Genomic DNA, 14,613 nt, shown 5'->3' on the forward strand with positions numbered 1-14,613 from the left:
ACTGTTTTAGTACTAGTTATAGCATCATTTCACATTGGACAACACATTAAGGACAGATCCCACATGAGACATAAGTACACAGTGACTCTTGTCAAATTGTTAAATCAACAACAGGAGCTGTGCTATTTTTAATGAAGTTCTATGTTCTAGACTGGTAAATAACATGGATTGTACTGAAGCTTGATTAAGAAGTCAGAAGTGGTTGAAATAGTAGTTTCTCAGTCCGAAAACTCAGTATCTCACATCAAACAGATTTGAAATGTTCAGATTTGCTCATGTAAATAATTGCCACACTAGCCTATGGTAATTTTTCTGTCATCACTCTCTCTTTACCCACATTCTCCTGTCAGCTGTTCTGTTATTCACAGAGACTATACCTCTCTGAGAAAATTAGTACTGCCTTGCTATGTCTAATGAGTTGTTGATTAACTGATTTTCTTCTATTTTGGTAGGGTGCCCCTCTGTGACTCAGTTATTGTATTTCAAATTTTATGGAGATGTTTTGTCAAATAAGAATTCTCATTAACTTGTAATCCCCAAAGCCTCCTACTTCTAGTACTCACTGCCACATAACTCCCAAAGGTCTTTAATTCTGTAATACCCAAACTACTGACTATGTATTTTTCATTTTTCTATTATATTTTATCCTAACTTGAATTTTGTCATTTTTCTTTTCTAATATCAAATATCTATATAATGGGGGCTTCATCGGTTTTTCTGAAAGAAAACTATCATGAGGAAAGAACTTTGGAATAGGACTTATGTGAGTTCAAAGTCCTATTTTAAAACTTGCTTCATATATAATATGGACTTACTACCTAATCTTTCTTTACTTCTGTTTTCTCATTTGTAAAATGGAGTCTTCAACTGCTACCATACATGATTTTTATGGAGATTAAATGAGAAACTACATCAGTTTTCCCACAGTTCCATCTCAAGGAATGTGGAATTTGAAGATCATATTGGTGTAGGCTGACTTGTGTTTCCTGAATTGTGAGAAGTTTGTGGAAAATGGAATTAACAGATTAAGATTTCAAAAAATATATAAACTTTAATTTCTCAACATAGACTCCATCAAGTTCAAGATTCTTTTAAACAATATCAATCACTTTAGTCCATTCCTGAAGAACTGAAGTTCCTGAGAATTTAACCAAGTCAGTGTAGTCTTTTCTATACTTTCAATAGATGAAAAAATGGGTGCATTTTAAAGAGATTTTTAAGATAAGGAAACAAATACAAGTCAGTAGGGGCCAAATTAAGACTTTTAGGTGAATGCTTAAAAATTTCCCATTAAATTATTCCAAAATTGTCCTTGTTTGATGAGAGGAATGGTCAGGAACATTGTTATGGAGGAGAAAGACTCTTTGGTCAAGCTTTACTGAGTGTTTTCATGCTAAAGCTTTGGCTAGCTTTCTCTCCAAATAAGCAGATGTTACTCTTCTTTGGCCCTCCAGAAAGTCAACAAATAAAATGCCTTAATGCCGTAAGCATCCTAACGAACAGTTGCCATGGCCTTCGTTCTTGACCAATTCATTTTTTACTTTGACTAGACCACTTCTACCTTTAGGTAGCCATTGTTTTGAGTGTGTTTTGTCTTTAGGTTTGTGCTGGTAAAATTGTATTTCATGTCTTCTTTCAATTCTTCAATGAATTGCTTCAGGATCTTGATACCACTTGTATATGTATACAATATTCACACAAGAAGTGAATATGGCAATGTGTTAATAATTGTTAAATATAAAAATAATATTTAGATAAATAAAATGATAAATTTCCATTGAAAGCTTTACTGTTGTTTGCAGTAGATCTGGGAAACCCATCAATCAGAAAGTTTGCTCCACTTTGATTTTTTAGTCTGAACTCAGTAAATTGAATCAACTGAGATTTCCATTATGCTTGCAGTTGTTTCTGCTGTTAACCACTAGTTCTCTCCAATTAGGACATGAACAAGATTAATTTTTTTCCTCACAAATTGATGTGAAGCCTACCTCTGTGTGCTTCATCTTCAACATCTTTTTGGCCTTTATTAAGATGAATTGTCCTTTAGTAAACTGCTGATTTCTTTGCTCTTCAATTTTTCATAAAACACCAATTTCATCATTCTTTCATTCAAATTTACCAATAATTTGATGTTTGTTCTTGCTCCAGTTTTAGCAGAATTCATCTCTTTCTGATAGAAGCTCTTTGCAAATGGATGACTTATCATTCTTAATGCCTCAAACTAGATCCTATTCAGAAATATTGTAACAAGTTAATATAAGTTTATTTTTGTGCAAGAAATTCTTGAAGTCCATGCATGGTTTTTTCATAGAACGCATTTTTCATATTGAGGACCACTCTGTGTTGAAGCCCTAACCACCAGTTCCTTGGAATATAACCTTATAACCACATTAATAATTGTTTGAAGACAGAACCTTAAAAGAAGCAATTAAAATGAAGACATCAGATTTATCTCCAATACGATTGGTACCCTTATAAGAAGAGGAAATATGGAGAGACACAATAAATATCTGTCTTCAGAGAAAAGACGATGCAAGGCCACAGAGTGTTAACTATCTTCAAGCCATTGAGAGAGGCCTCAGAACAGAAAAAACCTACTTATTGCCTCCCAAACTTGAAGAAAATAAAGTTTTGATCGTTTATCCCCAGAAGTGTTATTTCGTTATGTCAGCCCTAGAAAACTAACACACCTAAATGGGGATTTCAAAGAGTTCACTGAAAAAAAATGAATGAAAACAGAATGTGAATTTACCTTGAAATTTTGAAGCCCCTTAAAAATTCACTATTTTAGAAGAATTGAACTCTCCAACCCTTTTCACTGTCCCAGTTCCTATTTAATCCTCTAGTTATAAGAGGGTAGTGGTTAAGAGCATGATTTTAGAAGTTAGCCTTATATTTGGAGGCTGGATTTTCCATCTAAGTGGCCCTGAGTTAATTTCTTCAATATTTATGAGTCTCAAATTTCCTCACCTGTAAAATACATATCTTACAGAGTTACAACAATGATCAAATTCATAGAGATGTTTGTAAAGTTCCTAGTGTAGTGTTGGAATATAACTGTTAAGTAACTGCATAATTTTTTATCTCTACTGACAATGGACCATTTACATGTGTATTTTCAACTTGGCTTAGCTTTATCCAAGCCTAGGCAGCTTAACAAATTTCCTTCTCTGTGTGAAGTGTTACACACGTACGTACGTACTTTCTACTATTATTTCATTACTTTTTGGGGCATTGAAAGGCAGTTTTTATTAGCTTAATTTTTGGCTCGAATCCAAGTTGACAGACCCTTACAAAGCATTGTAATATATTCTCAACATATATCCTAAAAATCCTCCTAATAGATTTGTTTAAGTGATTTGATGATTTTCCTCCAAATAGATTATTTTTCTTTCTTTCAGTTCTCCCTACTTGTAATTTTAGGAAGAAATCATGGCTTATTCAGAAACTCTACCTCAGTAATTCCTCTCTATGAGATATTCTTCCAATAGGCAGATAAATGAATGAAGTTCCTAATTTATATTACCTGATCCAATTCGAAAGTTTCCTATGAGTATTTACAAGATTTATTTTATGCTCTTGTCTCATTCCTTCTTATTGCTTTTTAATCAGTTAAGAATGGAATTTGCTACCATAGATATTTCATATGCTTTGCTCACCTAGTAAGACTTTTAGGATGCAATTGTTTATGCTGTCCACTCATGTACACAGGACATTCCTCTTATTTCTGTCCTTTTATTTATAGTTTGTGAATTAGCATAAAAATCTTCTGTTCTCTCTCTCTCTCAGATTACAATTATGTTGAAGTTTTTATTTGCTGTCATTTACTCAAACTAATATTAACTGAGACTTTATACTCCATATAAGGCATTATGCTAGGCACTGTAGAGAAACAAAAATATTTAAAATAGTTCTAAATAATCTACAATATAAACATTCCAATGACTCTTATTTTTTAGGCTTCTAATATTGTAAACATTCATATATTTGAACTTGGCTTTTCTTCTATTTCTCATTCTTGTTGTCCTATCTGAAGGAATATTTACTGTCACCTCTTTTTAACTCATTGTCTTTTCTTCAGGGTTCTGAAGAAGTGTCTTTATTAATCTGCTTATTGCACTTTTTCCCTATGCTATCCCCCAATTTTTAGAATAAAAATTCATCTAGTTTGACACAATATGATGCTAGTAATTGGTGGTTTAAGGGGTTTTTCTTGTAAACATTACATCTGACTTTGCTGAGCTGGGTTATCTTTTTTATTCACATCAAAATACCAAACCAACAGTATCTACAGTCTTGTTTTCATTTATTTGAAAATTAAGGAGTTGTGGATAGATTTGTTGAAAGGAAGGAGGGCATCTAAATTCATTTTTTTTTCTAGACAATAATGACTAGTCCATAAAGAATTACAGTTGACTCCTCCTCTTTTAAAAGGAAAAAACAGACGTAAAGAGAAGAAAGCCAACTCTTTAGCCTTAATTAACACCCATGCTTTTAAATGAGCAATAAGCCAGGAAGAAAAAATATGGGCAAAGAGAGTAAAGCCAAATTGTTAAGAATTCAGTATAGAATTTGGAACCTTATCGGGATCTAGTTTACATCAGTCGTGGCATTTGTTCCACCCTTAATAGTGCTTAATAAATCAACTGTTCAAAAATTGTGAAATGCCTAGTATAAATGTAATACCGTGTAGCGAGGAGAAATGAATAACTCAGTGCCTGCCTTCCAGAGGGTTATTATTATCTGTGGCAATGAGAGACCATAAGGCAGTATTGCGTAGTAAAGCAGACATTGCTGCAAATGTTAAGAAGAGCGAGCATTGAGCTGAGGATCTGAAAAACTGAGCTTTCATCCACCACCGTCATTTCCTTGCTAGTTCCTTTTGGGCAAGGAACTTCTGTTTCAAGTCTTCCCCTTCCTACTTCCTATTACGGAGTGGGGAGGGAAGGAGAAAGAAAAAAAGACTTAAGACAATGTTTGAGGTGATTACTACTGAGCTCTGTTGTGTTGCCTAAATCGAAGTCTATAGTTAGCTATGGCCCACTGAGCGTTCCTTCATTTTCACAGCTGAAGAAATCTAGGTTCAATTTTTCGCAGCTCAGTAACATGACAGGCTCAGAACAAAATCTTTCCATCCTAAAGCAGTTCTCTCCCCGCTCCGCCCCCAAGGCATAATGCATTCTTCAATACCATTATTGTGACTCACAGGAAAAGGTTACAACATATTGTAGACACGGTTTACTAAAGACATATTTCTTTAAAAAGTTAAACATTCTTGTTTGAAGCTGAGGGGTAAGAAGTAGTTCTACGTCTTAGAAAGATCTGGAAGGCTACATATAAGAGTATACACCAAAACTACTGAAATACAATAACCCCCTAGCACAGAGGACCCTTTTAAAGGCATGATTAGGTAACAGCGGGAGTTAATCACAAAAATGAGTTGAGCGCAGGTTGCAGGGCTGAGGGGAACCAAGTAGACACACCTGGAGGCTCACAGAAGTGGCTGCAAAACACTTGCCCAATCAGACCCAGGTAACCCTCGCCGCAGCCTCGGACTGCAGGCGCCCAAGTTCGCACGCATGCAGGCTTGCTATTGATTCACACGGGCGTCCTTCAACAGGTAGCGCCAATTGCAGCCCCCAAAGCACGGCTCCGCAGCAGACTGGCCAATCCCGCTGTCAATCAAATGCCCACTCTACTTTTCTACATTCTCCTCTCCCTCTCTCCTTGGCTTTTCCTTGGGCCTATCCCCAAATTTCTTCCGCGCCTCGAGACCGTGGAACCGGGTCCTACGGAGCCAAGGATTGGTGTCGAGCTCTTCCCGCCCTTTGACGTCCAGAAGCACCCCGCCCCTTTCACCGCCCCCCCCCCGGCGCCCCGGGAAGAAGGGGCGGGGCGAGAGGGGGCCGGCTGGGGGCGGAGCTTGCCTCCCACGGTGGGAGGGCGGAGCCTGCGGTGGCGCTGTCTGCTCCGTTAGGACCTCGGAGAGCGCCGGGCGCCGCGACCAGAGGGACCGGAGAGGCGGCCGGAGCCGGGCTGGACGGACGCCTGCGAGCCCGCCTCCCTCTGCGCCCTCAGCTCTCGGGGCTGGCAGGCGGTTAGAGGCGTCTGAGGAAGGTGCCTAAGTCTGGGGTCAGCTAGTCATCCCTGTGGGACGCCGCCGCCGCCGTCCCGCCGCGGCTCCCTCACACCTGTGTGTGCGTGTGCGCGCCCGGCACGACTGTCCGTGTGGGGCTGTGTGTGTGTGTGTGTGTGTGTGTCCCGGCCTCGGGCTCCACTGTCTGTGTGAGCGTGTTGGTGCGTTCGCGCGCCCTCGGCGCTCGGCCCAGGGGAGGGACAGCGGGAGCGGCGGCTCTGCGCGCCCAGCGGGCTCAGGCGGGACTCGGGCCGCAGCCGTCGCCGCCACCGGCGCTGCCTCAAGTCCCCCGAGGGCGGCCGCCGCGCTGCGGGGAGAGCGGACGGCGGGCGGCGGGCGAGTGCGGCCGCAGCTGCGGGCTGAGCGGGAGGGAGAGGGAGGCAGCCGGGGGCGGGGGTAGCAGAGGGGACAGAGGCGGGGAGGGAGGGGGAAGGTGCAGGGGCCCGCGGAGGCGCCCCTCCCGTCGGCTGTTGCTGTGGTCACCCCCGGATGTTTTGGGGTTCGGGCTTTTGGGGGTGAGGAATGGAAAAAGCCCCCCCCCCCCCAGTTTCCTACTAAGGAGAAGGCAACGTAGAAGATGGTGAGGGGAGAGCCCGAGAGGTGGTGCCAGAGTATATGTTTGACCCCCGCACCCCCCTTCCCAACGTCGTTTTCTGAAAATAAAATATTTCGAGCTGACCCTTTAGAAGGAAAACCCGTGTTCGAGAGAGAGGCAGAGGGTCTTGGTCTGTGGGACTCTGGTTTGGTTGTATAATAATGATGATACAATGCTAATGACGCTGATGACACTGCCTTTTATTTTTACCCCAGTGCTGATAAAGCGTAGCTACAGCTGGGGAGAAAGCCCTTGACAAATCTGATGAGCGAAGAGGCAATACTGTTGCTTTTGGAGTTGTGTTTTATTTATTTAAGGATATGCTTCTCCGAATTAAAATTTGGCAAAAGGAAGCCTGACTCCCCTCCCCCCCCCCCCCCCCCAGTTTTATGCAATGCTTATAATAAAATGGGGATTGGTTACTGCTGCCTTGACTAATGAAAAAATAAAGGCTTTTTTATCCAGGTATAATTCCGTGTATTAAGTCACTCCTTTCTCCTGTCCTTTGAATTTCTCAACAGCGTTTAAAATGAAGAAGTTTAATTTCCGAAAAGTTTTGGATGGCTTAACTGCCTCCTCCCCTGGCAGTGGGAGCAGCAGCGGCGGTAACAGTGGTGGTGCTGCTGGAAGTGGCTCCCTGCATCCAGGAGGGACTGCAGGGGTTCTCAGAGAGGAGATTCAGGAAACCCTGACTTCAGACTATTTCCAGATCTGCAAGGTAAGTTTGGAATTGGCTTAAGGCCTGTTACTTGTTTATCTTCCTGTTGTGAGGATATGAAGAAAAACAAATACACCTGGGACTAGAAATGGTTGAGATGCCAGCACCAAAGAAAGTCTGATGCAGAGAACTCTGTGGGTAGCTCAGTCTGAATTAAGATATTTCAGGCACCAGCTGAAAATGCAATGATGGATTAGGGGAGAAATAAGCACATGTGGAAAAAATTTTCAAGATAGTATTAAGGCCCAATAATGGGCAAAATTTTTAATGTAATGTTTATAAGTAGTGAATACAAAATAGTTTGATTTTCTCTGTTATTTAGTATTTTACTTTTTTGGTATAAAATGAATAAAATTATTAATGTGTTGCTAGAATTAAGTAGAAATGGCTACATAAATATATCTATTTTAAAGGGCCTAATGGTATTGCTTTAAAATCCTAAATGAAAACACTCTTAGATCTTTAAACTCTTCAAAATACAGAAACAATAAAATAAATGTCACAGGAGTAATAATTCTATGAACTTATAATACTTGTACGAATTTAAAAAATTGCCAGTGTTCTGGTTTAGTAAGAGACAGAGTAATTGTAATTTCATATTGAACATCTAATGTATAAGCAAAGATTTTCTGATGAGGGGAGAAGATGAGAATTTACAAAATTAGTATTATGTTAGTATACAGAGATATAATATTTTCTGACATAAAGTAGTTAAATTCTTATTGTCTTTTCTTTTGGCTATCTTGGAAGGTGATTTTGACATGTAAGCAATAAAAAAGGTTTTAAGTTACTCATAGTCTACAAGTGAAATTAGCTTTATAAGTATTTTTCACTACATAAGAAGAAACTGAATTTTTGAAATTATAGAAATTGAATACCAAATTACTGATACCTAATCAAAAGTTTTTCATAATTAAACTTACAGTAAACAAATGATGTGTAATAAGTTTTAGTGATTGCCTCAGCTGCTATTTCTGGACTGGTCAATATAAAACCATAGTTATTAGTGTACATAAAAGCAAGTTTACTTAGATTTAGGTTAGATAAGCAGATTTAATTCTAACCTACCCTGTGAAATTTATATATAATAATGACTTTTCCCTCAATATTGAATAATATGTACTCTGTCAGATTAGGAAAGGGCTTAGCATGGTCATAAGATAATTATATGAAAGAATCCTTGAGGTCAGATTACTAGGCAGGGAAATTATGCACTGATTCTCTAATCTTTAACATATTACTATTTCCTGTCCCAGATTCTGAAAATATTTCCAAATCTCTCAATTCATGGATTTGATAGTGATGCAGGAGAATTTTAGTGGAGGTAAAATTGAAAGCAAAGAAACTTCTGGAAGAGAATGGAAATGAGTTACTGAGATGATAAAGCCAGTGGGGAAGGTTTTAAATACAGAATTTCAGAGAAAGGGGTAAATATGAGCGAGGGAAATGCAATAGTCATTTCCTATTTATTCAGAAAACAAGTGGTCATGGGAAGTGGTAAAAGTTAAATACTATGCCATTTCAGGAACATGGCATGATAGAAAGAAGACTGATTTAGGAATCAGAAAATGTGTGTTTCATTTAAAAGTTCTTGGCATGCCATTTATCTCCCTGAATCTTGGATTTCTGCATTTGTATTGGAGGACTAAGTTTTTCTCTTCTTACCTGAAAGACAGTTAAAACAGATGGGAAGAGCAGACAAATCGGCAAGGTGAAGGAAATGCATAAATTGGAAAGGTGGTAAAAATATATATAATTAAAGTTTTAGAAACCAACTTGTTCTCAGTAGGATGAATATAACCAGTTTCAAGGAAACAGTAAGGATACGTAGCTTTCAAGCTGTGTACTTGTAGTATTCCTATTTTGGGATAGGAATAAAATTAATGGTCTACAGTAAAATATATGAAACTGAAGAATTAACAAAACTAGAACTGTATTGAAATGAGGACTTCATTTAGACTTTCTGTTTAAATGTGCAAAAATCATTCTATTCTGAGTTCTAATGAGTTGGCACCTTCTGGGTATTTCTACCTTTTCAACATAGCCAAAATTAGAGTATAAATTTAGACTCTCATCTTTTGAAAGCCATTCCCTTTACTATCTGATCAGTCATAAAATCCTATCTATTCTATTTCACTAGTATTTCTGAAATTTATGTCTTTTTCTTCATCCCCAGTACTTGTTCATTCCATTATATTTTCTTGCTTGATATCTTGAAAGCAGTTCCTAACTGATCACCTCACTTGTTTCACTCTATTACATTTTGTTGTAATAGTGGTTATTTCTGAAATAGAATGTTAATTATGTAATTTCCTTGCTAAAAATTCTATGTTGATTTCCTTAGAGCAGTGATACACTGCAAGCAAATGTTTTGTGGGAAACCTCACTAAATAAGATCTCTTAAAACAAGTAAATGTGATATTTTATTGGTATGCATTTGTTTAATAAATTTTTGTTTTTTTATATTTGGTTTTTGTTGTATACTATTATCCATGGATAGATAGTAGGGCCTTTACTGGCCTTAAGAAGTAAAGGTATCTATACCCTTCTTAATGACATATCTCTAAGAAGTTCAAAAGCAGAAATGGCTGAAGCAGATTTGATTCAAGGTCAGCAAAAAACAATTTAAGGCATCGATTTACTGTAATCTGTTTTAAGTTCAGTATATATGTGTTTGTGCAAGTTGTTCAGGTGTTTTTGAAATATCTGATCCATCTTTCCTGAACTTACATTCTATGAAACACAATTTAAAACCTCCCCTCTATACAATAAATTTCAAACTACTATACTTGATTGTATATATTTCCCTTCAGAAGGGGTTACTATTTAACTTTGCGTCCTCATTTCTTTGATTCCCTAAGTATAGTACATTTTCTGAAATTACCATGTTTCCTCATGTCAGTGTATTTCCCTATTCTATTGCTGTTGACTGGAATATCTCTTCTGCCTGCAATAAAAATGGAGAACTCTGAGTTACCCTTTACTTAGTAGTTCAGACACTACCTACGTGAGACCATCTCTTACCAGTCTGCTCATCTTTGCACCAGGGGGTTATTTATTTTTCTCTCTTCTGTTTTACTATAGTACCTGGCACAGACCTATAGTGTCTTTTTATATATTCAGTTATATATTCTATAGTTGATATATTGATCCATTTATTAAATGTGGGCCCAGTAACTATAGAGATGAAGATATATATGTACATACACACATATATACAATATACATATACATAATCTATATATATCTTCATTGCTATAGTTAATGGGTCCACAATCATAGAGTAGGAAAATTTATTTTAGCTAGAGAGTAGTTATAAATTTCAAGCATTCAATGAGTGATGGTTTCCATCTCTATGTGGTACAAAGTAAGTGGAGAATTTTTGTTAATCTATCAAGTTGTTTTAGTTAAAATTAGCTTCATTTGTAAGGTATCCCATTTGATCTGTATAATAGTCACATTAGGCAAAGAAAATGCTAATATTTTTATTTTACTCATAAGATGTCTGAGACCATAGATTTAAGTTGTACCCCTAGGTCTCCAAGTTAGTAACAAAGCAAGTTTAACACTTTGTTCTGCAATTCTCACATTCAGTACTCTTGTTACTGACTTTTCTAGAAAAGTCAGTGTCATAAATTTCTAAGGAAGAATAGAGAAGGTAAAGAGTATTCTGTTGCCTTATTTTGTCACTTCTGCTACCCTGATCCAATTCCCCAACGTCTCCTCCTTGGGCTACTACCCTTTATAACCTTCTAAATGTTCTCTGCACTTTTATTCAGGCATTACTAGAGCCTTAGAATCTTTTACGATTTAAATCATATCATTCCTGCCCAAAACTCTCCAGTGCCTTTCCCTCTTAAAAAATAAAGTGAAAAATTCCGTTATATCTTATAAAGCTCTATGTCATCCAGTTACTGATAAACCTTAATTTTCAACTGTTTTTTCTTTCATGTACTCTCCATAAACTATGTTGGCCTTATTTTTTTCTTTAAAGAATGTATTTATTCATTTGAAAGGCAGGGAAGGGGAGAGGAGGAAGAGGGAGAGGGGAGAGGAAAGAGGAAAGAGGAGGAGAGGGAGAGAGAAAGAAATCTTCCATTTCCTGATTCTTTTACCAAATGGCTCCAGTAGCCAGGTATGGACCAGGCCCAAGCCAGGATCGAGGAACTCCATCCTGATCTTCCACATGGGTCCAAGTACTTGGATCCTCTTCTGCCTTCCCAGGCACGTTAGTAGGAAGCTGGATTAGAAGCAGAGCAGCTGGCACTCCTATATGAGATGCCAGTGTTGTAAGTGGAAATGTGAAGAGGAGACTTAATCTGCTGTGCACAATGCTAGTCCCAGCCTTTTTGCTCTTTCTCAGGCATGATTCCTGCCTCAAGGCTTTCTATTTGTTGTTTCCTTTACCTGGAACACTCTACTCTCCTGCTCCCCATGTAGCTATTACACCCTTCACCTCACTTGCTTTCTTCACGTCAATCAGTTCTTAGTTCAACTATTGCCTTGCTTCTCAGCTCCTGATTGACCAGTACTTTCCTCCCTTTACACTTATCCTGAATGCATTTTTGGTAACACTTAAAACTAGCTGTATTAAATTATGCATTTAAGTTTGGCTATGTCGGCCGGTGCCGTGGCTTAACAGGCTAATCCTCCGCCTGGTGGCGCCAGCACACCGGGTTCTAGTCCCGGTTGGGGCACCGGATTCTATCCCGGTTGCCCCTTTTCCAGGCCAGCTCTCTGCTATGGCCCGGGAAGGAAGTGGAGGATGGCCCAAGTGTTTGGGCCCTGCACCCGCGTGGAAGACCAGTAGAAGCACCTGGCTTCGGATCAGTGTGATGCGCCGGCCGCAGCGGCCATTGGAGGGTGAACCAACGGCAAAGAGGAAGACCCTTTTCTCTGTCTCTCTCTCTCACTATCCACTCTGCCTCTCAAAAAAAAAAAAAAAAAGTTTGGCTATGTCTCCCATTAGAATGTAAGCTTCATCAAGGCTGAGCTTTGTTTTGTTCACATCTATGTCAGCAGTGTATAGAATAGTGCCTGCTGCATGAAGACAGTCAAAATTTGTTGAATAAATGTGTGAAGGAAGAAGAACAAGAAAGCTGATAGAGTGGTGGATTAAACAAAAATTATGTATTGCTTTGAACAGCTTCCAGGAAAGGGCTTTTGTGAAATTAATTTTGTGTGTTGTAAAGAAAAAAACTATCTAGTTAAAGCATGACGTTACTTTGGGAACATGGTATATAATTTTCAAAAAGATTTATAAAAGATTGTAGAAAGACTCAAATTTGTTTCCATTTTTTTTTATTGCGGAAGACATTGGAAACATTGTTATTTCCAAATGATTTTTTTTTTTTTTTTAGGGAAGAGATCAGAAGTATTAGACTGACAGTGACAAACACATGGGGCATTCTAGACCTGATTAACAAAATAGGCAAAATAAATATATTGGGGCTGGCACTATGGCACAGCAGGCTAAAGCCCTGGCCTGCAGCATCTCATCTGGGTGCCAGTTCTAATCCCACCTGCTCCACTGCTGATCCAACTCCCTGCTAATGTGTCTGGGAAAACAGTGAAGGATGGCCCAAGTCCTGGGACCCCTGTACCCAGGTGGGAGACCTGGAAGAAACTCCTGGCTTCAGATTGGCTCACCTCCAGCCATTGCAGCCATTTGGAGAGTAAACCAGTGGATGGAAGACCTCTCTAACTCCTTCAAATAGATAAAACAAATCTTTAAAAACAAATAAAGTCAGTGGAACTAGATAGCATAACCCCTGAAGCTTGGAATAAACTCTTAATTTAGCCAATTCACTATTCATTAAGATTTATGAACTGTTTTTATAATTAGTTATGATGTGAAAGCCAACATGTAGATAACTAGTGTAACTTCTGCAGGGAAATGGATTTATTATGATTCTCATGCCAGAAATATTGTATATTATATACATATATATAATATATGTATAAAATCAGAAATGTATGGGGTGTAAAGTTGGGCTTTCTAGTGCTCTGGGAATATGAAAGGAAGTTAAATGATCAGATATCTCTGAATACTATCTCTTCCTCAATATTTCACATTGGTTTACTTGAACAGTTCTGTAACTGAGTTTTGCATAAGGCTATGATCATATTTCTACATTTTTGTGATTTTTATCCCTAAAAAAAAGTTATGGAAGATTCTTTGAGATGTGTGGACTTTTCTTATTTACATATTTACAAACTGTTAAAAGATAGTATAGTGATACTGTAGGATAACTTATTGTAGATAACAATATTTGACATTGACTTCATGCTCCTGTCACCAAAACGATGGAGAGGATTTGCATCTTAAAAAATAGTTTTGGGAAGCAAAACAGGAAGAATTAAGATGCCCTTGAGATGTTAATAAGCTTAAGAACCAAAAAGTTTAAAAAAAAAAAAAAAAACCAAAAAGAGTAACCAAAGCCAGATTATTCATTTTCCTGGCTCTCTATTTTGCTTATCCCTAGAGCATAATGGTGTGGGGGCAGGCTCAAGTAAGGGATTATAGACATGTATAAAGTATGTTTTTAGAGTTTTAAAGTTACCATAAAAAATCATATTTTCTCATGAATGGTCTTTTGGTGCTAGTATATTGTTAGCAATTTAGGTTATTAGTCTCATTTAGTATGATAATTTTTGAAGTTCTTATAAACAAATCATGCTGTCATACTTTGTGTGTATCTCAATATAGAACTAAGGTAAAAATCTTACATAATTTCCAAGTATGGTTATTGATAGGTTATTACCAGTGATTAATCTAAATTCTTATTTCTTGAACTTTAGTGCATTGCTGTATACATCCTTTTGCCATTAGGTGTAGATGTACCTGTGAAAAAATCATAGGGTTAAATTCCATAATTTACCTTTAATAATAGGGTGATTGTTTTGATTTCTTTCAATATAGTTTTGTAAAATATAGTTGTAGGGACCATCCTTATGGTGTAGTGGATAAAGCTGCCACCTGTGATGCCAGCATTCCATGTGGATGCCAGTTCAAGTCCCAGCTGCTCCATTTCCAATCCAATTTCCTGCTAATGGCCTGAGAAAGGCAGCGGAAGATGGCTGAAGTTCTTAGGCCCCTGCCTCAATGTGGAAGACCAGGAAGTAGCTCCTGGCTTTGGCCTGGCCCAGCCATGGTTATTGTGG

At 38.2% G+C, this 14,613-nt stretch overlaps 1 protein-coding gene across 4 annotated transcripts in view; it reads left to right on the plus strand.

Moving 5' to 3' along the window:
* Nucleotides 1–6,078: 6,078 nt before the first annotated feature.
* STXBP5L (syntaxin binding protein 5L) overlaps nucleotides 6,079–14,613 on the plus strand; it is a 443,316-nt gene continuing 434,781 nt past the window's right edge. For all 4 annotated transcript variants that reach the window (XM_062208715.1, XM_062208727.1, XM_062208721.1 and 1 more), the window contains exons 1-2: nucleotides 6,079–6,117; nucleotides 7,253–7,449. In XM_062208715.1, coding sequence (XP_062064699.1) covers nucleotides 7,261–7,449 — 189 coding nt within the window. In that variant the 5' untranslated portion in view covers nucleotides 6,079–6,117; nucleotides 7,253–7,260. The remainder of the gene's footprint in view (nucleotides 6,118–7,252; nucleotides 7,450–14,613) is intronic.

The sequence above is a fragment of the Lepus europaeus genome, chromosome 2 (assembly GCF_033115175.1).
Source record: "Lepus europaeus isolate LE1 chromosome 2, mLepTim1.pri, whole genome shotgun sequence".
NCBI lineage: Eukaryota > Metazoa > Chordata > Mammalia > Lagomorpha > Leporidae > Lepus > Lepus europaeus.